The 25,500-nt window shown below is 42.9% G+C and overlaps 1 protein-coding gene across 7 annotated transcripts in view; it reads left to right on the top strand.

Moving 5' to 3' along the window:
* Positions 1–8,676: 8,676 nt before the first annotated feature.
* The window catches only part of BOLL (boule homolog, RNA binding protein), a 34,373-nt gene continuing 17,549 nt past the window's right edge, over positions 8,677–25,500 (top strand). Inside the window, exons 1-5 of one of the 7 annotated variants that reach the window (XM_079980345.1) lie at positions 8,677–8,870; positions 20,893–21,036; positions 21,658–21,749; positions 23,657–23,711; positions 24,945–25,020. In XM_079980345.1, coding sequence (XP_079836471.1) covers positions 20,908–21,036; positions 21,658–21,749; positions 23,657–23,711; positions 24,945–25,020 — 352 coding nt within the window. In that variant the 5' untranslated portion in view covers positions 8,677–8,870; positions 20,893–20,907. Of the gene's footprint in view, positions 8,871–8,962; positions 9,129–11,549; positions 11,704–12,120; positions 12,266–20,892; positions 21,037–21,657; positions 21,750–23,656; positions 23,712–24,944; positions 25,021–25,500 lie in introns of those variants that run through there. The other 6 variants (XM_079980346.1, XM_079980344.1, XM_079980343.1 and 3 more) reach the window with 6 other exon arrangements.

The following is a 25,500-nucleotide window of genomic DNA, read 5'->3' as shown; positions in this document are numbered from 1 at the left end:
AGCCTCTAGACAATTCATTAATCTTTTTATTAAAAGGTACTAATGTAGATTTGGAGGCGGACAACCTTCATCTACCCCTGGTATTGTGAAAACTGACAATTCATTCTTATCTCTCATCGAAGCAATTACTGAATTACAACAGAATTGGTAATTTGTATCTTGTCATCAGAGCATCGCAAAAGTTTATAACAGGGTGAAAGTAACACAAGGTGACGTCAGCAGAAGTTAAATCGCACTATAATAATAATAATAATAATAAATAAATAAATAAATAATTTATTTATACCCTGCCCTCCCCGGCCAGAGTTGAGCTCAGGGCGGCTAACACCAATAAAATCACAGTAAAAACATAATGGGAGGGGGAAAGAAAAGGACCCCCCACAAAAAACCCCAAGTTAAAATATAGGTTAAAATGCAATTTAAAATGCAGCCTCATTTTAAAAGTAGCCTTTAAAATAAGCTGCAACACACACTATTTCAGAATGCTACATTTCACTGGCAGATCGTAACATGCCCCTCTTAAAAACCTCTTTTAGCAAATAAGAAAATGAAATATTAAAATAAAATGGGATATGGGATAAAATGAATTTATGCAAATCCGAATAAAACCCAAATGAATAAAAGGATAAAACAAACTGAAATTTCCGATTCTTCTGACAAGACACAGCATTCTTAAGAACTCTTAAGAACTGTCTCCTCTTATCAATTACTGCAAATAAGACATTGTCCCAGGATAAAAACATTATCGAATTTGTCAGATGCTTTCACTGAAGGATGGGGCCTCACTCTTCACCCACATTAGGAAAATCCCAACTGAATTACAACAGGACATTCCCTGTTATTCCATAGCTTTGTAGGAGATGTGAGGGTTAGCCCATAAGGTCAGCAGTGAACAGTGAGATGAGATGGGGACACTTACCACACACACACACACACACACACCCACACACACACACACACACCCATCCATAGCTGTCAACGTTTCCCTTTTTTTAAGGGAAATTCCCTTATTCCGAATAGGATTCCTTGCAAGAAAAGGGAAAAGTTGACAGCTATGCACCCGTCTCCCATGTCACTGCTGCACACTGGAATGGAAAGGGGTGAGGCAGCAACGAGTTTGCCATGTTGCAAACTCTCCGGGAGAGCTAATTGGGCACGCCTACCGGTGTGTTTGGGACACGGGTGGCGCTGTGGGTTAAACCACAGAGCCTAGGACTTGCCGATCAGACGGTCGGCGGTTCGAATCCCCACAACGGGGTGAGCTCCCATTGCCAACCTAGCAGTTCGAAAGCATGTCAAAGTACAAGTAGACAAATAGGTACCGCTCCGGCAGGAAAGTAAACGGCGTTTCTGTGTGCTGCTCTGGTTCGCCAGAAGCAGCTTAGTCATACTGGCCACAAGACCCGGAAGCTGTACGCCGGCTCCCTCGGCCAATAAAGCGAGATGAGCACCGCAACCCAGAGTCGGTCACGACCGGACCTAACGGTCAGGGGTCCCTTTACCTTTACCAGTGTGTTTGCACCATGCAGATCTGACCACCGCTGACCCTCTGCATCTATGAAGCAGCCTCACAACCCTACCCTGCTGTCTGCTATTGCATAAGGCTTTTTAAAAAATCCAAGTATTGCTAAATTAATGTGACATCTCTAAAACACAGTGGCATTTGGCATGTGTATATGGGCCTCAGCACAAGTCCATACCAATGGCCAAAGTCATACGTGTGACGTCAGTGAGGGTCGTTTGCTGTTGCACAACTGTACTCGCAGCAAATGCTGTCTTAAAACAATATGCAACGTTTACCTGTCAAGGAGTGTTTCACACACCAATCAAAAGGCACTATTTGCTGCTGATAGAAGTATGCTGATATGAATCTAATAAAATTAGCATTTGTTATATTCTGTGCTTTTTTCTGAGGGTACTCAAAAGCATGCAGTACCAGCATACTTTTGTTCTAGAAGAAAAGCACTGCTTATATTCACACTAATCACTGTTTGGTCAGATTTTCTCCCTTCTACAGCCGAAAAGGAACAAATTGCCTTTCCTCTTCATTCTGCAGCACCAGACAAACATGTTGTCCTTGTAGATATGTTGTTCCTAACACAATCAGTGTCTGACGTGTACTAAATTCAAAACTCAGGAAGGCAACCTTGAGTTTCTTTCTCTCTTTGCTTTGTTTGGGCTACAGCTTGCAGGATATACATTTTAAAATAAAGATACCTCGCAAAGAAGCAGAAAACAGAGAAGGACAAGGTCTCATGACACTGTCTGCAATATATTGGTGGTGGATCAGACACTAGTACAGCATGATAGGGAACATGCCCCCCCCCCGGTAGCATTGTTGGACTACAGTTCCCATAATCCCTGGCCTTGCTGGTTGAGGCATATAGAAGTTGGAGTCCTACAACCTGAGATAAGCTCCTAGGAAATTAAAGGAAGAGACTCTCTCCACACAACCCTCCCCAATGTACAGCAGGGCTAGTTCTCCTCTCTTCCTCCGAAAGTCCAACACCATCTCCTTTGTCTTGCTGATATTAAGGTGCAAGTTGTTCCCTAGGCACCATGCAGAAGAAGGACGTGATATAACACTCTCCTCTATTGTTCATCCCCATTTTTGAATAATGGAGGCTCTATTTATCTACATATGGAACAACTGATTGGTTTAAAATTGGGAAAGGAGTATGGCAAGGCTGTATATTGTCTCCCTGGTTATTTAACTTATATGCAGAATTCATCATGTGAAAGGCTGGGCTGGATGAATCCCAAGCCAGAATTAAGATCAGCGGAAGAAATATCAACAACCTCAGATATGTAGATGACACAACCTTGATGGCAGAAAGTGAGGAGGAATTAAAGAACCTTTTAATGACGGTGAAAGAGGAGAGGGCAAAATATGGTCTGAAACTCAACATCAAAAAAACAAAGATCATGGCCACTGATCCCGTCACCTCCTGGCAAACAGAAGGGGAAGAAATGGAGACAGTGAGAGATTTTACTTTCTTGGGCTCCATGATCACTGCAGATGGTGACAGCAGTCACGAAATTAAAAGACGCCTGCTCCTCGGGAGAAAGGCGATGGCAAACCTAGACAGTAATAATAATAATAATAATTTATTATTTGTACCCTGCCCATCTGGCTGGGTTTCCCCAGCCACTCTGGGCGGCTTCCAAAGAAACCAAAAATACACTAAAATATCACACATTAAAAACTTCCCTGAACTTAAGATGTCTTCTGAATGTCAGGTAATTGTTTATCGCTTTGACATCTGATGGGAGGGCGTTCCACAGGGCGGGCGCCACTACCGAGAAGGCCCTCTGCCTGGTTCCCTGTAGCTTTGCTTCTCGCAATGAGGGAACCGCCAGAAGGCCCTTGGCGCTGGACCTCAGCGTCCGGGCTGAACGATGGGGGTGGAGATGCTCCTTCAGTTATACTGAGCTGAGGCCATTTAGGGCTTTAAAGGTCAACACCAGCACTTTGAATTGTGCACGGAAACGTACTGGGAGCCAATGTAGGTCTTTCAAGACCGGTGTTATGTGGTCTCAGCGGCCGCCCCCAGTCACCAGTCTAGCTGCCGCATTCTGGATTAGTTGTAGTTTCCGAGTCACCTTCAAAGGTAGCCCCACGTAGAGTGCATTGCAGTAGTCCAAGCGGGAGATAACTAGAGCATGCACCACTCTGGCAAGACAGTCCGCGGGCAGGTAGGGTCTCAGCCTGCATACCAGGTGGAGCTGGTAAACAGCTGCCCTGGATACAGAATTGACCTGTGCTTCCATGGACAGCTGTGAGTCCAAAATGACTCCCAGGCTGCGCACCTGGTCCTTCAGGGGCACAGTTACCCTATTCAGGACCAGGAAGTCCTCCATACCAACCCACCCCCTGTCCCCCCAAAACAGTACTTCTGTCTTGTCAGGATTCAACTTCAATCCATTAGCCGCCATCCATCCTCCAACCGCCTCCAGGCACTCACACAGGACCTTCACTGCCTTCACTGGTTCTGATTTGAAAGAGAGGTAGAGCTGGGTATCATCTGCATATTGATGGACACCCAGTCCAAACCCCCTGATGATCTCTCCCAGCGGCTTCATATAGATGTTAAAAAGCATGGGGGAGAGGACAGAACCCTGAGGCACCCCACAAGTGAGGGCCCAGGGGTCTGAACACTCATCCCCCACCACCACTTTCTGAACACGGCCCAGGAGGAAGGAGCGAAACCACTGTATAACAGTGCCCCCAGCTCCCAGCCCCTCTAGACGGTCCAGAAGGATGTTATGGTCGATTGTATCAAAGGCCGCTGAGAGATCCAGCAGAACTAGGAAACAGCTCTCACCTTTGTCCCTAGCTCGCCGGAGATCATCAACCAGTGCGACCAAGGCAGTTTCAGTCCCATGATGAGGCCTGAATCCCGATTGGAAGGGATCCAAATGGTCCGCATCCTCCAGGCGTGCCTGGAGTTGTTCAGCAACCACGCGCTCAATCACCTTGCCCAAGAATGGAAGATTTGAGACTGGGCGATAGTTGGCCATACTGGCTGGGTCTAAAGATGGTTTTTTAAGAAGAGGTTTAATGACCGCCTCTTTCAGCGGATCTGTGAGGGATGTTCCCTCACAGAGGGAAGCATTCACCACCCCACAGAGCCCATCGCCCAGCCCTTCCTGGCTTGCTTTTATTAGCCAGGATGGGCAAGGATCAAGGAGACAGGTGGTTGGCTTCACGCGTCCAAGCAGCCTGTCCACATCGTCAGGGGTAACAGATTGAAATTGATTCCATGCAACTTGACCAGACAGGGCTCTAGACAGCATCTTAAAAAGCAGAGATATCACCTTGCCAACAAAGGTCCGTATAGTTAAAGTCATGGTTTTCCCAGTAGTGATGTATGGAAGTGAGAGCTGGACTGTAAAGAAGGCTGATCGTCGAAGAATTGATACTTTTGAATTATGGTGCTGGAGGAGACTCTTGAGAGTCCCATGGACTGCAAGAGGATCAAACCTATCCATTCTGAAGGAAATCAGCCCTGAGTGCTCACTGGAAGGACAGATCCTGAAGCTGAGACTCCAATACTTTGGCCACCTCATGAGAAGAGAAGACTCCCTGGAAAAGACCCTGATGTTGGGAAAGATGGAGGGCACAAGGAGAAGGGGACGACAGAGGACGAGATGGTTGGATAGTGTTCTCGAAGCTACCAGCATGAGTTTGACCAAACTGCGGGAGGCAGTGGAAGACAGGAGTGCCTGGTGTGCTCTGGCCCATGGGGTCACAAAGAGTCAGACACGACTAAACAACAACAAAAATGCTTAACTAGTCATACAGGGGTTATTTTTAGTTCCTGGTCTTCATGTCAAATTGAGATTTTAAAAATGAAGAGTTGGACACGACTAAATGACTAAACAACAAGAAATTTTATCTACATATCCTGACACATTTCTCCAATGAAAATAGGGACGTCCCATTTCATAATAATTTTATTATTTATACACTGCCTATTTGACTGGGTTGCCCCAGCCACTCTGGGCGGCTTCCAACACATATAAAAACATAACAAAACATTAAACATTTTAAAACTTCCCTATAGAATGCTGCCTTCAGATGCCTTCTAAAGGTTATCTCCTTAGCTCGGGAGTCACATAACTCATAAACCTCAAATAAATATCCAATGAAAATAGGGACGTCCTTCCATACCCTCCAACATTTCTCTGATGAATATAGAGACGTCCTAAGGAAAAGTGGGACATTCCAGGATCAAATCAGAAACTGGGACGGCTTTTGTAAATCCGGGACTGTCCCTGGAAAATAGGGGCACTTGGAGGGTTTGCTAATATCCATTGATAGACCTGTATTCCATTAATCTGTATAATCCGTATTTAATCACCCTCTGAAGATGGTTATTCAAATAGGACCGGAACAGCTGCAAAACAGTGCTAGCCACACCAACTGAGACAGCTGCTCCAGAAGAATACCATGGTTCATGGTATGAAAAAGTGCTGAAGGATCAAGGAGGATTAACAGGGACACATTTTCCCTCTCTCTCTCCTGATAAAGGTGTAGGGTGACAAAGACAGTTTCCATGCCTGAACTTTGCTTTAAATTGATCTAGAAAGTCAGTTTTATTCAAGAGAGCTTCAGTCTGGACCACTACGCTATTTTCCTTTGGGTGTCTCCTGAAAACTGTGGGTGGGATTCACCTAACATGCCCCATCTGTGGCAGCACTGGGCAGTGACTTCCACTTGCACAAAGGGCTTTCCCACTTCTTCCCCCCAAGTCCCTGAAATTGACTCGGAGGGGTCAGGAGAAGTCCCAGAACAGCACATGAACGGAGGAGACTGGGGATTGTTCCATCTGGCAAACTGAAATGCAACATTCATCGTAGCTCTATGTTGAATTCCACCATGTTTTATTTAGGCAGGCCTTTAAGATGAGAATTTATTTTACCAACCAGTATTTTATTTATTGATCGTGCTTTCATTGATCTTATTGCGATGCTGTGTTCTAATATGTTCTGTCTTGATAATTTATTTATTTTTAGTACAGTGCATTCCATAAATATGTAAGTAAGTAAACAAATAAATGTAAAATGCTTTTTAGGTGCCCTTCCTCAGAGAAGTGTACAAAAATACAGAAGAAAATTGCACAGCATATAAATATGTTAATGACAAACAACAAAACCAAAAGTAGTCCAAAACCATAAAACTAAAACATGGGGGGGGGGAAGCAGTTTTGACTAACATTCCATCTAAAGCTCTGAGCAATAACTACCAGTAAAAGGAGCAAAGAGGAAGCATGAAAGAGAGTGGCAAGTTATGTCCAAAATGAGAATGCAAGAAGAAATGATAGAATAATGTCAGTATTTTTCATATGATTATGCTAGGCTCTGCCTCTGTTTGCCACCATTTTGTTAACACGCGCTGCCTTTGTTTTTTTATTTGTGGGTCTCAGTCGTTTTTGGCTGTCTTAAATAGGCCCTGCATGTAGCAAGACTGAGAACCTGTGTGTTATGTACTGAAGTTCTCACCCTGGGCCAGCAGGGGGATACTGTAGATAGTTTTCACTCAGGTCCGCATATGGAAATAAGGGATTGAAAGTGAAGTTCAGTGATTGGATGGTTACAGAAAGTGTTACAGTTGCATTGTAGTGGAGCTCTATATAAGCAGGCTGGCTGAACCCTTCAGTTCAGTTCAGCTCTGGCCTGTGAATAAACAAGAGCTGTTTGAAGAATCGCTGTGTCGTCTGATACGTTCACCCACAACTTAACACTGTGTCCATCCAAAAATGTGATGTTGTACCGTCACACATTTTCTGAATGTACATATGACAATGCAGAGGTGGTCAGTGTGCTGGCCTCAGATGTTTTAGACTGTAACTCCCAGCATCCCTGGCCACTGGAGCAGATGATCGTACTCCACAAAATCTGGAGGGAACATTAGCTACCCCTGAGATAAAGATACAACAGGAAATTTGTTTCTTTTTTAATCCACTTGTCTGCTTTTGCCACCTTGCTTGAATGTAGTCCACTTTTCTTAACCCCTTATGCTATTCTATTCTGCTATTCTACTAGTATGGTGGCATCTCAGACTGCAGTCCTATGCATACTTACCTGTGCATCTCAGTATTTGCTTCACTGAACTACGACTCAAGCCCTCAGGCAAGAACTTGGTTCCTATTGCTGTGCTTGTATAATCAATCCGGTTTGGAGCTAGTAAAAAACTGTTAAGATTCTTCCACCTAACTAATACGTCAGTCTTCTACACACTTACCTGAGAGTAGGTGGAGTTTACATATATAAACTTGGGCTGCATATTGCTGTTCATGGTGCTGCCAGAAGATACATGTTTGGCAGCCAAATGAACCTCCTTCACTTCTTACTTCTAATGCATTTATTCTCATTTTCTGCAATCCTTTTGTGTAAGGATGATGCATCACTCTTCCATCTTTTCTCTTTTGATGACTTCTGACTTTAGTGACATTTCTCTCACTCCCAGTCCTTCCTGCCCAGTTTTTAATTATCATTCTGATTTCATTTTCTCACTTTTATGGAAACCTTAGGTGTTTATTTCAATTACATTTAACAACTGGTACTAGGACTTGTGCATCGGTTTGTGACTTCGTTTTTCCTAGAAGGCAAATTTTGGGGATGCGGGTGGTGCTGTGGTCTAAACCACTGAGCCTTTTGGGCTTGCCGAACAGAAGGTTGGCGGTTCAAATCCCAGCAACGAGGTGAGCTCTGGTTGCTCTGTCCCAGCTCCTGCCAACCTAGCAGTTCGAAAGCACACCAATGCAAGTAGATAAACGGGTACCGCTGCAACGGGAAGGTAAACGGCATTTCTGTGCACTCTGATTTCCGTCACGGTGTTCCGTTGCGCCAGAAGTGGTTTAGTCGTGCTGACCACATGACCCGGAAAGCTGTCTGTGGACAAACGCCAGCTCCCTTGGCCTGAAAGCGAGATGAGCGCAGCAACCCCACAGTTGCCTTTGACTGGACTTAACCATCCAGGGATCCTTTACCTTTTTTTTATAAGGCACAGTGAGAGAAATGTCAGCCACAACAACACAGTGGCATTTTACATATTGTGTTACATGTTCATGATCCAGTTTATCATGAAAACTCTTGCATCACTCCTCTCTACTACCATTCCTGTTGAAGCCTGGCTGTCAACCAGCCTGGAATCAGGTGTGCGCGTGTGTGATTGTTGGCAAAACAATATACCCCGAAAGGGGGAGGAGGAATGCAAGTGTCAGAAAGCAAACAGCACGCAGGAAGGGATCTGCAGCCAGCGGCTAGATGCTGCCACCTCCTGCTGCTCCGGGCTTAGAAATAAGATACTACCCCTGATACTGCTCTTGGACAGGCCAAGGTGTAATAATTCTCACTGCGCAGAGGTGAGTAAACCCCCCCCCCCCGACTCCACACGCTTTGTGGTTTGTGTATGCAGGAGGATCTATGTAACTCTTGAGAGCTGAGCGTGCGTATTTCAGGACAGCAAGTTTCTCAGAGTGAGTGACAGCAGCAACAGGACAAGGGGAGGTGGCAGAGAGTCTTCTTTCCCAAGCATGGCAAATAAACGCTGGTCTCTTCTAAGCAGCACTAGGGGCGGAAGCTAAAACTACAGATAAGCAATGCAAAGATAATTCGGAACGGTATGGGCATGAGGGAACCGGTGGTGATGATTTTGGGGGCAGGGGTAGGAGGGAAGCTAGGAGGTGCAATGGATTGAAGGGGCAGGGTAGGCTTTCAAGGAGGGGACAGAGTTTATGTAATCCTGGGGTGCAGGCTGAGATGTTACAGAAAGTGGCAAAAGGAAGGACCGACAGGCAACAAATGAAGGGGAATAATTAATGTGAACTGTTTAAATTGCACGATGCAATATGAAAATATGGAATTGTATACTCTTTTGGCAGCCGAGATGTTGAGCTATCTTCCTCCTCAATATTCTCCTGAAAAATGCTTGGTTTTGCGACCTTAAGATCTCTCCCTATAGGCTAGTCCATAATGGGTGAACACATTCAAATGAATTCTGTAGCTGTAATGGGTGAGGAGGACCAATGTCAGAGCTTTGTGACTGCATGTAAGCTGATTTGTTAGGATGTGTTAGTTGGACCAACGATTAAATAATGCTGGTGTGTAACGATTAACATACATAATTGCTGTCTAGCAATACAAGGCCGATAGAAGAATGTGGGTTCAGCTACAAAATACCCACAGATGTCAGTTTATCATCAGGCCAGCCTTTTACTAGTCTGTATATAATTTTTCTTCAAGCCATTTGATAGAAGGGAAGAATATAAAATCAGAAAAAAAAACCTTTTGTGTCTCTGTTTTCATTGTTAGTGCTCACATGTATTTCCAGGAGTAAAGGCTGGCTTGCCTCAGAATGTTGTGAAGTACCTAAAGCTCATGCTATTAAAAAAGAAGCCAGACTTCCTTCCTTGACCTTTTTGCCACTACCAACTTGCATAGCTATAAGCCTAATTTTTTACTCAGATTAATTTATGGCTGAAAGAATTAAGGGTGAGAGCACACTGGACACGCTTGGAGACACTTGTCCTTAAGGTGCCAGGATTTCTGAAGTCAGGAGCTGAAAATCCTATATATAAATTATGGTAGCATTTGTGCGGAGGCCATTTTTGGGAGAAAGTATGGGCTGCCGAGTGGCAACTAACACAAAATAGTCTTACGGGAGAGATGTGTAGAGATGTACAGTGGTACCTCGGGTTACATACGCTTCAGGTTACAGACTCCGCTAACCCGGAAATAGTGCTTCAGGTTAAGAACTTTGCTTCAGGATGAGAACAGAAATCATGCTCCGGCGGCAGCAGGAGGCCCCATTAGCTAAAGTGGTGCTTCAGGTTAAGAACAGTTTCAGGTTAAGTACGGACCTCCGGAACGAATTAAGTACTTAACCTGAGGTACCACTGTATACGATATTAATCCAGAATGCGGCAGCTAGACTGGTGACTGGGAGTGGCTGCCGGGACCATATAACACCGGTCCTGAGAGATCTGCATTGGCTCCCAGTACGTTTCTGAGCACAATTCAAAGTGTTGGTGCTGACCTTGAAAGCCCTAAACGGCCTCAGTCCTGTATACCTGAAGGAGCGTCTTCACCCCCATCGTCCATCCCAGACACTGAGATCCAGCTCCAAGGGCCTGCTGGCGGTTCCCTCATTGCGAGAAGTGAGGCTACAGGGAACCAGGCAGAGGGCCTTCTCGGTAGTGGCACCCTTCCTGTGGAACGCCCTCCCATCAGATGTCAAATAAATAAACAACTATATTTCTTTTAGAAGACATCTGAAGGCAGTCCTATTTAGGGAAGTTTTTAATGTTTAATGCTGTATTGTTTTTAATATTCGATTGGGAGCCGCCCAGAGTGGATGGGGAAACGCAGCCAGATGGGCGGGGTATAAATATATTATTATTATTATTATTATTATTAAGCAATATGGCAGCAAGTATAGAGAAGCCTTTTAATGTGTAATGTTTTACGTGTTTTTCTATATGTTGGAAGCCGCCCAGAGTGGCTGGGGCAATCCTGTCAGATGGGTGGGGTACAATTATTATTATTAGCATTAAAAGTGCTGTTCCAGTGCGCATATACTTGAGGGAAATGCTTGATGCTGCTGTGTGCGTTAGGCCTAAACCAGCCAGGATAATAGTGATAGCATTTCTGATACAGCCATATGGATGTGCTTGTGAATAACCTGAAACTAACAAGACTTGTGCTTTCATATTTGGATTGTATTTGCCTCGGAGGTCTGCTCAGAAACCTGAATGGAAATAAGTGTGTGTGTGTGAGATCTTCAAAGTCGTTCCTCTCTTCCTGCCTAGAGATTACACGGCTCACAACTGGTCATGGATGAAAGCCGAGTTTCTGGGCTTCCAGAAAGTAAGACTTAGGTATAATTTGGGGGGCCAGGAGGCCAAATAAATCTACCGCCCGCCTAACTTTCAGGCTCCGTCGAGTCCCCTAAACACAACCTCAAACCCTTTCCCTCCCGCTTTTACCCCACCTCTCCGCCCAGCCGAGGCTACCACCACGTGTGGGGAGCGCGAGTTTGCCGCGCCCGCCCGCCCCCCGTTTTGCCCCAACTCCCGCTTCGCCCTGGGGCTGCGTTGAGGGAGAAGAGCTGCGTGCGCGGAACGTGCCCTCCGGGAGACCGCGAAGGCCGCCGTGTATACGCGCGCGCGAGGGGAAGAGATGGAGCCCGACCCCTCGGTTAGTATTATGGGGGGGTTAGGCCGCCAATGGGCAAGGGGTTGGCCCGCCGGGGAGGCTTCTGAGGAAACCGTTGGGGCATGTTATCTAAACACGGTTGCGGCCGGGCAGCTCTGACAGCGGCAAAAAAAGGGCGTTTTATTAGGCGGTGGCGTTATTTTGTGGGGGGTGGGCGAGCGAGAGGCGGGTAAGAGAGAGGGCGCGAAATCTCCTCAGAAGCCTCGGCGGCGGTTTCCCGCCAAAACCGGCGAGCGAGGCCCATAACGCTCCCGCTCCTTCCCCGCCTCGCTTTTGGTCACGAGACAGGCGTTGGCCACGCCCTCCCTCCGTCAGCACGAGCCCCTTCCCGCTTTTATCCTCCAGCCCCGGCCAACCGCCGTGCTCGCGAGCCAGCTGCCTTTCTCCCCCAGAGCTAGCGCTCCTTTTGCGCGTGCGCCCTAACGGCGGGAGAAGGGCGGTTGGAGCGGGGGGGGGGAGCGAGGTTCTGTCCCGCCAATAGATGCCGCGAAAAAGCCGAGGAAAAGTCAATGCGAGGCGCTCCTAATTCCCCCTCATTCCTTCTGTAAGTGCTTCCTTCTCTCCGCCCGCCACTTTTCGACGCCCTTCTGGCACTCATTGGTTGTTGTGTCGGCTTTTCCCGCTTTGCCCCTCTTTCTCCCCCCCCCCCCCCCCGTCCCCTTTTTAGCTTCTAAAACGGTGTTTCCAAACAGCTGTTTTTGGACTACAACTCCCATCATCCCTAGCTAGCAAGACCAGTGGTCAGGCATGGTCTTACTAGCTAGACGCGGGTGGCGCTGTGGGTTAAACCACAGAGCCTAGGACTTGTGATCGGCGGTTCGAATCCCGCGACGGGATGAACTCCCATTGCTTGGTCCCTGCTCCTGCCATCCGGGCAGTTTGAAAGCACGTCAAAGTGCAAGTAAATAAATAGGTACCGCTCCAGCGGGAAGGTAAACGGCGTTTCCATGCACTGCTCTGGTTTGCCAGAAGCGGCTTAGTCATGCTGGCCACATGACCCGGAAGCTGTACGCCGGCTCCCTCGGCCAATAAAGCGAGATGAGCGCCACAACCCCAGAGTCAGTCACGGCTGGACCTAATGGTCAGGGGTTCCTTTGGATTAGAACTCCCATCATCCATAGCTATCAAGACCAGTGGTCAGGCGCAAGAGCCTGGTCAGGCTTTATGTAAGGGGGAAGCAGAACCTCAGTTAAGTATTAGTTATTGATTTACATGTTTTGGGGGAAGCTGCCCCCCTTGTCTCCACCCATGGTCAGGGATAATGGGAACTTGCTAGTCCAAAAGCAGCTGAAGACCCAAGTTTGGGAAATACTGTGGAATCTAGAACAAGAGAGAGAAAGAGAAATAATAAAATTAAGGGAGAGCATCTGCTTTCTAGTAAATAGTACCGCGAAGAACTTTGCAGTGCCAAGTTGGTAACTTAACTGTGGCACTAGGGAGTTTATTAGATATGCCTCTTTCTCATTTGGTGGGTGTGTTTCACACGTGGTGTAGAGTTTTGGATCTGCATTTGGCAATTTGAATATAAAAATGAGAAGTCTGATTGCAGATTTATTTGCTAATGCCGGATGAAAAGGCGGATTCCTCTCGGTACTTCCAACTCGTGACATCTTTTGGCCTACTTTTGGTTTGTTAGTTAGTTTTCAATCAGTTATGTACATGGAATCTCCCAGTCCTTTTTACAAAGAGTTATTGATTGATTGAATTTATATACCGCCCTATACCCAGAAGTCTCAGGGTGGTTCACAGAAAAGATCACAATATATAAAACCAAAATAAAAACAGTAACCCAATAACACACCCCCAAAGTGTTGGGGTGGGGAATACAAACACAGATTTTAATGAGTATACAATATGACAAAATACAAAAGTAGTAAACAAAACATCCTGGGTGATTTTTTAAGAACGGCTTCATCTGGAGCTGCAAATGTAACTGAAACTGCACCAGTAATCTTCCCTGGGGAGACAATACATGAGGTGGGGTGCTACAATAGAAAAGGCTCTATCCTGGGTCAATCCCATATATACACAGAAAGGTTTCTGATGAGGATCTTAATAGCTCGGCAGGTTCAGATGGAAAAATGCAGTACTTACCCCAGCAAGGATGGAGTTCCATGTATATTGAACATACTGAAAACCCTTGTTTTCTTGGTACCTCTACATATCCAAAAGAATCATTTTTGGTAAGACATATGCCATGAAGAAAATGCCTCAAAATCATTATTTGTTTTATGAAGAGTGTCTCCATTTCTAGAGAACTTGATATTTTGGTTAGATTGAAGAGGTGAGGGGTGTTTCTCTGTTATTTGCTGGATTGAATGAAATATCAGGACAGTTCCTTCGCCACTACCACTCTGCTCCAATCGCAAGTAGAGGACAGCAACTTGTTGCATTGCTCTTTGAGAATGCTTGGAATGCCTCATAGGTATTTCATATCTGATGGGACAATCTACCACCCTTTTCTCCAGTTTAAGGCTTGGGAATAGGCAAGGGCTTGTCACATGCAGTATGTCAAGCAAAACTGTGCACCCCTTTTTCTTTATACGTGTGGAGACTTGGCATATGTACAAAAACATGCAGAGTTCTGTATGTTCAACAGATGTGGAAATCCATCATGGGTTTTCTCATGTGTAAAACTTGCTATTGCTAAAACTAAATTTGTAAGTACTGTACAGCGGTACCTCGGGTTACAGAAGCTTCAGGTTACGCTATTTCGGGTTGTGCACCGTGCCGAACCTGGAAGTACCGGAACGGGTTACTTCCAGGTTTTGGCGCATGCACAGGAGTGCTAAATCACACTTTGCACGTGCGCAGAAACGCCGAATCGTAATCCACGTGTGCGCAGAACGGTGCTGGTTGCGAACGTGCCTCCCACACGGATCATGTTCGCAACCCGAGGATTCACTGTAAATGTAATGCCAGGAACAGATTCAGGCCCAAACAATATGCTACTCACAAGCACCTTTAGAAAAGGAGAAGCTGTTTTGAAGTGGAACTTACCGGTAACCTCTTCCTTCCCGCCCTCTGTTTCACTTCTCCAAATTGCCATGCATGTTTTGAGAAGTCACCAGGGTTCAAGCAGTTGCAGTTGAGGCCTCAATATGTATGTTCAGTGTTATGGCTAGAAGAAAGGAGGAAGATTTTAGAACCTTTGAAATCCACATATTCATAAAGTCCATTTATTCAGCAGTAGGTCCCACTGTGGAGGTTTCTCACTAGGACATTAGTTTAAGATTGTAGTACTAGGTAGGTAAACAAAAACCCCAGCCTGTAGGAATGAAAATAGAAAGGACAGCCAATTTTATTGTATTATATTTTTCTTACTTAAATCTTCAAGAAATTACTGGCTTAAAATAATGCTCCGCATTGCCTTACTTGAAATTCTGCCTTCTTATCTACATTACCTTGTATTATTTTGTATTTTTGAATTAAATTAGTTCTTCATAATAGCACTTCATCCTTGTGTTCTGAATTAAATGCTCATTGCCTTAGGCTTCTTCCTCTCACCCTGTCATCTAATGATTGCTGTTATGCAGACAGTAAAGATGTGCTATGAATTTGTGTATTCCCATTGCATTTTTAAGTGTTTATCATCACAACCAAAATACAGATAAGTAATATACAGGAGCAGATTGCAGTCTTGAATTACCATTATGAGAGTACAGTAATGTTTTGTGTTGCAGTAAGAAATTATGTTGTGGGCAGAGCTTCAGTGCTGAAACTGAAAAGACAGTATTAATGTTTTTCTCTTAATGGCATATATGCATGTAACATACGTAGTAAAAGATTTCATTGTTAATAACATTAGAAGAAAGGACATGATTTTGTCTATTATGAGATCTCTGGTTGTGTAGGCAGCAACTATTTTAGGCGCTGATATGCAGGTCCTTTTTGCCCTGGGAGAGTATGGGGAGTGGGAATGGAACCCCCAAGCGAAATGGTCTCTGCCCTTACGTGGAACCTCCGGATATGAACTTAATTGGTTCCTGGGGTCTGTATATACCCCCAAAAGTCTGCATCTAGAGGCGCTGCTTTTGCACACGTGCACGGCACGATAGAGCGCTTCTGGGTTTGCCGCATTCGCAACCTGAAAGTTACTTTACCTGAAGGTAACATAACCCGAGGGTCCACTGTACTTCCTTTTACATAACCTTGCTTTGTGCTCTTAAGTTATTGTGGGGAAAAGAGCACTAACTTTATAATTTTACTGGATAAAATAGATGAAAGCTACTCTGAGGTTCTTTTGGTTCTGATTAGTTTGATATGGTCTGTGTGTTTAACCGATTAGCTATTTAAAACTCCATTTTTAAACCAGAAAATACACTTTAAAAATGTCAGAATTGTTCCATGGAAAAGTTCCCAGCCAATATCTCAAAAAAGAGTCTCGGTTTTTCACAAGCTGCAGTAGATTTTAAGAGGGCCGCAGGTGGCGCTGTGGTCTAAACCACTGAGCCTCTTGGGCTTGCCATTTGTAAGGTCAGCAGTTCAAATCCCTGTGACGGGGTGAGCTCCAGTTGCTTTGTCCCAGCTCCTGCCAATTTAGCAGTTCAAAAGCATACCAGCATGAGTAGATAAATAGGTAGTGCTTTGGCGGGAAGATAAACAGCTTTTCCGTGCGCTCTGGCACTCGTCACAGTGTTCTGTGTGCCAGAAGCTGTTTAGTCATGATGGCCACATGACCCTGAAAAGCTGTCTGTGTACAAACACTGGCTTCCTTGGCCTGAAAGTGGAGAGGAGTGCTGCACCCCATAATCGAATTCAACTGGACTTAACCGTCCAGGGGTCCTTTACCTTTTACCTTTAGAGTTTTAAATGCTTCTTTATGAAAAATTGTTTATAAATCATGGTGAGGAAATTTAGGCTAAAGAGTTGTGTTCTTCAATTATAATTTATTAATGTCTCTTAACGATTTCCTTTTAATAACTTTTAACCCCTCAATTGACATATCAGTGTATTTTTCTTTTCCAAATTGGTGTTGTTTTTTTCAACAGACTCAGGAAGGACCTTGTCGTGGTTCTGTTGCTCATAGCAGACTGTGCTATGCTAACGCTTCCTGTGCGTTCCTAGATACTACACTATGAACAATTATGACAATTTTTTCCTAGAAAAGAAGCTGAGGTTTGGAATTTATTGGCTGAATATTAGGGACACTGTGATAATGTATTTTTTATTATTGTTTGATGGTTAACAGCAGTTAAACTTTATCTCATGTTGTTCATTGTCATTCTGTGCCTTCAATCTGGAGCAAAAGGAGAGGAAATTATAATTAAAAACAATGATGTTTCTTAATTATTAAGCAGAGGTTTGGGTTTAGAAATGGTTAAAATAGGTATAGTGAAATTTTTCTTCCGGCTCTTCATTTATTTTTGATGGGTATCAATTATCATGATCCTTGTTGGTAGCAAGGGTTGTATATATGTATACAAATACACAAACAGTATATACTGCAGGAATATATATTTATGAAGTTGAAATGGCACCATTTAGAAAATCTTTCTGGAACACCAGTGCCCCCCTGGTTGGGAATCACCCAGAATTGCCAATGAGAACTGAGATGCTCAGTGGTAATGTAACGCTGACTGGCTGTTGGGAAGGATGGAATGGAGTGCCCTATAGGAGGGTATGGCAGGGTGTCTAAAATCCTGAACACGAACACTCAATTTTACAACATTTTCTTGCAAGTTACACTTGTTTCAGTCTATTCAAAAACAGTTGTTACAAAGCTTTATGGCCATGATTTTTACAATAGAATTTTGTTCGGATTTTATACACCATTCCCGTTCTCTGATAATTTCATGTTCATGTAGTGGGAATATTTTGCAGAAATATTTTGAAGAATATAATTTCTTCTGTGAAGACTAATTTTTAAAAAATGAACTAGATAATTTTTGTACAATATAATTGTGGGGTTTTTCCTATGCAAATATCAGTCTTTTCCTGGTTAGTGTTAGCAGTAGTGCCATATGGTCTTGCCTGGCATAACCATAGTTACTACTGGTTTTAGTTTCTAGCTTATAAACTAATAATGGTGTACCTTTTCCTTACGGTTCAACTAGTACAGAAATAATGTTACTAGGGAAGAAGGTGTGGTTTTTTTAGTTAATTTTTGATATTTTTCAACATAGGATACAGTAAAAACTGAATCAGTCTAAAGAAAGAAGTAACAAACCAAGAAAAAGAGAGAAAGAGAAAGCTTTCCCCTGTTCCTTCAGCCTCAAACCCTGAGAGAGCCTGTCTGGCTTACCTCACATGCGGGACCCTTCATCTTCTGTCCATCACCTTCCTATGTGTATCTTCATTTATCTCAAATATAAATATTCAAAGAACAAAACATACATGTAAATAGGGTTAACAGAGAGCTAGAGTTAAAAGTCATAAAGTAAAGGTAAAGGGACTCCTGACCATCAGGTCCAATGTGAATGACTCTGGGGTTGCGGCGCTCATCTTGCTTTATTGGCCGAGGGAGCTGGCGTACAGCTTCTGGGTCATGTGGCCAGCATGACTAAGCCACTTCTGACGAACCAGAGCAGCACATGGAAATGCCGTTTACTTTGCCACTGGAGCGGTACCTATTTATCTACTTGCACTTTGAGGTGCTTTCGAACTGCTAGCTTGGCAGGAGCAGGGATTGAGCAACGGGAGCTCACCCCGTCGCGGGGATTTGAACCGCCGACTTTCTGATTGGCAAGTCCTAGGCTCTGTGGTTTAACCCACAGCGCCACCCGCGTCCCAAAAAGTCATAAAAAAGCAAGATATGAAGAAAAAAATAAAATAAAAAAGAGAGTCTTCCAATTCTCTGTCTACCAATTATGTATATGACAATTATTCAAAATATTTAAAGTACCTATGCACTTCAGAGCAAATTCTAGCTGTATTAATAACCAGCTTTTTCTCATTCTGCTAGATCAGGGGTCTGCAACCCGCGGCTCCGGAGCCGCATGTGGCTCTTTTACACCTTTGCCGCGGCTCTGGGGCGGATACTAGCGAGGGGAGGAGGCGCACTGTGCGCCCCGACACTCCCCACTGTGGCGAGCGCTGTACTGGCTGTGACGTCGCATGGGGGTGGTGCGTGCGTTAGTCACGCACCGTCCCGACGTCACCTTCCTGCCCGCCCGCCCGCTACATTGTAAGGGGCATGTATGCTGGTCACTGCATTGAAAGGGGGCATGTACGCTGGTCACTGTTTTGAAGGGGAGTGAAGAACACACACACACAAAAAGGTAACTTGTTAATTTAACGTTTATTTCTATGAGGAGGAGTAATTCTGAGGGGTCAAACAAAGAAATAATAAAAAAATGACAAAAAAGTTATTTTTATAATGACGAGTTGCGGCTCCCAGTTTTTTTTTCTTCGGAAACGGGTTCAAGTGGCTCTTTTTGTCTTAAAGGTTGCAGATCCCTGTGCTAGATGGTATTTCTCACCCTCCCAGGTACCTTGAATTCACATTTTTTCACTTATGAAGTCCAGTATAGCACTTCAGTTATTACCTTCTTGTGTCCAAAATAATCTCAGTAAATTTTAATCACCATGATTTTGCAGTCAGCAGCATTTCATTTGAACTGGGTCATGGATCTGTAACCAAAAGTTCTCTTCCTTTGAAAGAAGGTACTTCTCCCATCAAAAAGTTTGCAGAGGGTAGAAAAATGGGATTCTGCTGCACCAAATCACCAATTTTAAATTGTCCAGCAAGCCACACATAAAGAATGGGAATGTCTACTTGCTTGTTCTGCTAATTTAAATTTTTGAAGAAGCTCTTTTAAAAGATTGCATAGTTTGCAAACCTACACACGTTTAGCTCTAAGTCCCACTAAATTCAATCGGACTGAGTGGACATATACAGGATTGCACTGTTAATCAGGTGTGATGTCTCTTTTGCACACATGTATATTCCCAGCCTCTTTCATACATGTCCCATCTCATGATGCAAGTTGTAAGACTGTAGTCCTGTAGTCACACTTACCTGGGAGTAAATCTTTGAGAGTAACACAGGACTGCACTGTAAATGGCATAGAGAAAGAGGTAAGTTGTCTCCTTTTCATAACTATGAAAGGATCAATCTGCCAAGCTGAAATTCATCTCAGTTTCTTATTTTTCTGATAAAGTACCAAGTTCAGTTCTCCACCTTAAGCTGTTGGAGTCAAGGGTCCTGGGGCAAGGAGGGAGTAATTAGGGATGTAGGAAGTGCTTTCTCTTGGTTCATAATTCTCCATGGCTCTTAGCTTCAAAGGTTAGAACCTTGAAAAACTTGTAGAGTTGGCATGCATCATGCGACACGACCCTCCCCCCGATACCATAAACAGTTAAGGAGTATGTATATCTCAATTTTCCCATCTTGTTTTCCTCCCCCTTAGTTTTTCTTCAACTGACACCCTAAATAGTCTATCTCATGGAGGTCAGTGAGCATGGTCCTTATTGGGCCATTTAAGGGGTTTTTTCTCCCCTTCTCACCCTTTTAATTTACAAGCAAATTGTTCTGTGCCCCGCATAAGCTGTGAGTACCCTGGTTTCACTATTCCAGTGAGAGGCCTGAGACCAAGTTTGCTATTGGCTATAGCATGATTATGATAAGCAAAAACTTGGTCTTTTTCATTTTTTATTTGATTTGTATTGTATGAACCTTTTGAATTTTTTAATAAACCGTATTACTTTGTATGTGCATATAGGGTGGGATATAAACACATTAGTAAAATACTTAAACATTACAGACCACAAGTGAATTGGGGGTGTGCAGAAAGGTTTCAGCTTGTTCTTATTACTTGATAATTAAAATAAGAAAACATACCATAATTAAAAATCATAAGAACATTAAATATTATCTACCATTTTCTTGTTGCTTTCAGAATGAATATATTATGATTTCTAAATGTAACTAGGTGCAACAGGTGAAGAAAAGGTAGTGTGTACTAGGTTGAAACCATTTATATGAAAGCAGATTCTATTAAAATCAATGGAATATACTTTGAAGCAAATATTCAGTGAACTAACTAGCTATATGTATGTAGAATTCAGCTGGCAATCTTAGATTTAGTGTATGTGGCATCCTGAATGAAGATACTACCGAAGGTAGCTTAGTACATCTAAAATTAAATAATAGCTGTGATTTGTCATTTTAGCATTTCAATTTTTTTGTGTTGAAAATATATCTTAACAAGACTATATTCTCTTAAACAGCAAACTACAAATCAGATGCAAACTGATTCTCTGTCTCCGTCTCCTAACACTGTGTCGCCAGTGCCTTTAAATAACCCCACAAGTGCCCCAAGATTTGGAACAGTCATTCCTAATCGCATCTTTGTTGGAGGAATCGATTTTAAGGTATTTTTTTTTCTGATCTTGGTTCCTTAGCAATACAATCATTTTTTCCACTTCTGTCTTAATAGGTTGCTTTTATCATTTGTTGTATAGTTTTATGTGTATAAATGCAGAAATTGGGCTCTAATTTTATGTATTTGTTGGACAGGTATAGTGCTACTGCACAATAATTTCAAGATACAAACACCAACCAATGAGAAAATACTGGATTTGTTCACTTTGCTTGTCCTTCTCATCTCTAGTAAACTGTTACTTAATAGAAAAGAAAAGGAGAAAGAGTTGTAATTTTGGACCTGGTAGAGCCTAGAAAGTATCTAGCCCAAATCCTCTTCCAACACTGGCTCTAAGGGGGCAGGAACTTCTACTTAACCTCTACTTGAAAGGTTGCCTTTAAGGCCAGTAGACTAAAAAATAGCATTCAAATTATGATTTTTGAAAATTGAATTTAAAAAGACAACAGATGCGATTCAGTTAGTGGAATTGTTGATACAGAATGGTGTGATCAATATTAATGTGATTTAAAAAATAAAACATCCCATAAAGGAAATCAAAGTTAAATGATGATTTTAAGTACATTTATAGTAATGATTTGATGATGTAATCATTTTCTTTTTCTTTTACTAGACTAATGAGAATGACCTAAGGAAGTTTTTTTCCCAGTATGGCTGCGTCAAAGAAGTAAAAATAGTAAATGACAGAGCTGGAGTATCAAAGGGGTTAGTGCAATAAACCATTTGTTCATCAAGTAGAAATAATACTAGTTCATGCAATACATGCAGGAAAAAAATCCTTATTACATAATTATCAAGACATGAGCACCTTAAAACTACAACCCCATACACACTTAACTTGGATTAAGTCTCATTAAACTTAGTAGGGCTTGCTTTTGGGTAGATGACTTGTATAGGATTGTACTCATAGTTAAAAATCAACATTTTTTCCCTACAGTGGAGGAGGATATCCTCGTCTGAGTTGCTCCTCCTGCTCACTCCAGAAGGCAGAACTATGCAGTCATAGTCATTCATGGTACATTCAGGTCCTGGAAGGAAAGTACCAGCTCTTTCACAAAAAGTTAAAAGTTTACAAAGAGTTACAAAAAGTTTCCTATTTAGAGGTAATTAGTATATATCAGTTTACACTGTGATTTTCCAAACCATAGGAACAAAAGGCAAGATGGCATTTCATGTTTTCACAGACTTGGGTACTGTGGCTGACTATCTCACAACCACAGGCTTCTCCCCTTGTGGAAGTTCTAAGGGAGACTCTGCCCACTGCCCCGCATGCTCTGCTTGAATTCTCTGCTCTAGCCTCCCTCTTTTTCAAAAGCCCACACTCCCCATCCCCCATTGGACTGCACAGGTTTGGTGATGGGTAAGAGGCTTCATGCATTCGAAAGTAATTCTGCTGTCAGATCTTGGTTGGGAGTGGTGCCAATTGAGGCTTGCAGGTAACTGAAGGTGGGTGGGAGTTTGCTTCCCCACCCTAAAGGTGAGCTAGCCAAATATGGGCCAGCAGGCCCCACCTCCCAGGGTGGAAAATCCAACAGGTTGGTGCAAGACTTCTTATTTTCACCACCACCACATTCACGTTCCCCTTCAGCTCTTGCTACTTTCCTGAGGTCCTGGCCCTCATTGCTCTGAACTGATGTCTGACAGACCAAAATGCCATAGGCATTGCATTTCCATCTCACACATCTCCCTCCACTTCCACTCAGCCCGACCTGCCATGGGATATGCTGCTACTACTGTCAGTCAAGTCTTCCCAGTTCACAATGTGACAACAATCTAGTGAAAATAAAGTACAGAGAGTACAGTGGTGCCCCGCAAGACAAACGCCTCGCAAGACGAAAAACCCGCTAGACGAAAGGGTTTTCCGTTTTTCGAGGCGCTTCGCAAGACGAATTTCCCTATGGGCTTGCTTCGCAAGACGAAAACGTCTTGCGAGTCTTGCGATTTTTTTCGCTCCCCCCCCCTTTTTTCTAAGCCGCTAATAGCCGCTTTGCTGCTAATAGCGCTAAGCTGCTAATAGGGTTGCTTCGCAAGACGAAAAAACCGCAAGACGAAGAGACTCGCGGAACGGATTCTTTTTGTCTTGCGAGGCACCACTGTATACATACAGGCAAGCAAGTAGAAAGACTTCTGGTTCATTATGTTAACTATACATATAAACATTTCTGTCAGTTATCTTTTTATGTGTGTCATCTTGGTTTAATCCATTCATTCACAAACTTGAATATGTAACAAATGCTGAAATTAACCCATTGATAGAAATTGTGCATTGATAGAACAGATTAAAATAGGAAACTTTAATGACTAGTTTTAAGTAGAATAGTTTAAACTAAGTTTAAACCGCGGTAAAAAGCCACCATCCTGGTAAAGGCCATGAGAACTCTTAATTTGTTTTGGGGAAGCCAGCCAAAAGATTGTTTAATGGATTTTTAAATCTGGCTTTGTTTGATATGGTACATATACTGATCCATAGTGCTCAAGTCAGTCAATGGTTCTTCCTCATTTTATGTGATATTAGAGGAGGCATTCATTTTATGCATGTCAAGCAGCAGCTCTTGTTTGGGAAGGTTGCAAATATAGTATATGCTGAGAAAAACGTATGCTGTTTTACTTAGGTATGGTTTCATCACATTTGAAACTCAGGAAGACGCTCAGAAAATACTACAAGAGGTAAACATGATTTAATTAAAAATTATATATTTGTGCACAGATAGGAACTGGTAATACCAAGTAACATTTATTTATAGTATGGTAGTGGGGAGTGCCTGGTGCTGCTCACAAACCAAAAAATATTGTGATTTTTAAATGGATAATGTGGTTTGTGAGTTAGGACCTGCCACACCAAAAATCAAGTGAAGTTAATACAAAGTCTTGTTTTGGTCCACTGGCTTGATTCCAAATGGTGCCTGGCATTCCAACGACGACAGTCTCTTCCACCCCCACCTCAAAAAGCTTCATGCCAAGTTTGGGAACAATATTTTGAGAGGTGTCCAAACGTATAGAGTACAAACAGATGCACAGAAAAATGAACTACTTTGCAAAATAATGTGGTATATTAGACATGGGGACCTGCAAAAACAGTGTGTACTCTATTGGTTCATTTGTTTAGTTTATAATTTCACTCTTAACCCAATATTCGTAACTCAAGAGTAAAAGCATTGAATACAAAATATAAAACAGATAAACATTACCAAAGTATAAATAAACAGCAACTGTCAAAATTACTGGCATATTAACTCAACCACTATCTGAAGGCTTGGGCAAGGAGGTACATCTTCAGCCGCTGTGGAAAGGTGGAAACGGTTTCAATGCCAGATTTATTTCAGAAAGGAGGTGATTCCAAAGATAAGTTCCTAGTACTGAGAAGGTCCCATTTTGTGGTACTTCAGGGAGGCCTTCATTACATATCTTTAGGTGCTAGGCCAAAACATTCTTCTTCTCCCAGGCCTTTGGCTAATTTAGCAATGCATGGGAAGTATTGTTTTTTGTTTGTGGCTATGGTTAGTTATAGTTATAAATGTTATAAAATTTATAATAGTTATCAAAGTTTTATGGATCAAAATATTATGCATTTATATCCACTTGAGATGGTTTTATTTATTTTTTAATCCACTCTGTTTGATTCAATCCTTATGATCACTGTAGTTAGGTATAAAGCACAGTTGAATACATTATTTAAACAAATACTTCTCCAGTTCAAAAGAGTCTTACTCTCCATTTGGCACAAAACAAAGGACTGAGTTCACAAGACATTTCCATTAAGATTTGAGGTGAACTGAAGGTATCTGTAAAACGTGTTGTTGAGATGTTATTGGGATTTTTGAGACATTCATTATTTGAATACATTTGAAAAATAAACTATTAACGTAAATAATTGTATGTATTTTCTTTGCTTTGGCTTAGGCTGAAAAACTAAATTATAAGGATAAAAAACTGAATATTGGTCCAGCAATAAGAAAACAACAAGTAGGGATTCCTCGTATGTATTTGCTTGCTTGCTTGCTTCCTGCTTCCTACCCCCTACCCCCATCTTTCACGGGTGTTTGGGGAAAATCTTGGGCTATGCCAGTGCTATGAAGAATTATTTAGGCTACAATCCTATACACACACACTTGGGAGTAAATTTCTCTGAACTCAGTAGTATTTACTTTTGAGTAGACATGCATAGGATTGTACTGTTACTGTTCTATTTGCCTACTAGTGAGTGTTGATATTCTCTTAGCAAGATTATCTATAGTCCAACTCAGGCTCATGATGGTGGAAGGCTTCTGGCTGAGGTGAGGCACATGCCTTCTGATGGTGATACAGAGTTGCTTCTTTTCATCACATTAGTCCAGGCATATGCAAACTGGCCCTCCATGATCCCTAGCTAACAGGACCAGTGGTCAGGGATGATGGGAATTGTAGTCCCAAACATTTGGAGGGTCGGAGTTTGCCTATGCCTGCATTAGACAGTTTC

Source organism: Podarcis cretensis, assembly GCF_951804945.1.
Source record: "Podarcis cretensis genome assembly, chromosome: 1".
Lineage (NCBI taxonomy): Eukaryota > Metazoa > Chordata > Lepidosauria > Squamata > Lacertidae > Podarcis > Podarcis cretensis.
This window is presented reverse-complemented; position numbering and strand designations above follow the sequence as displayed.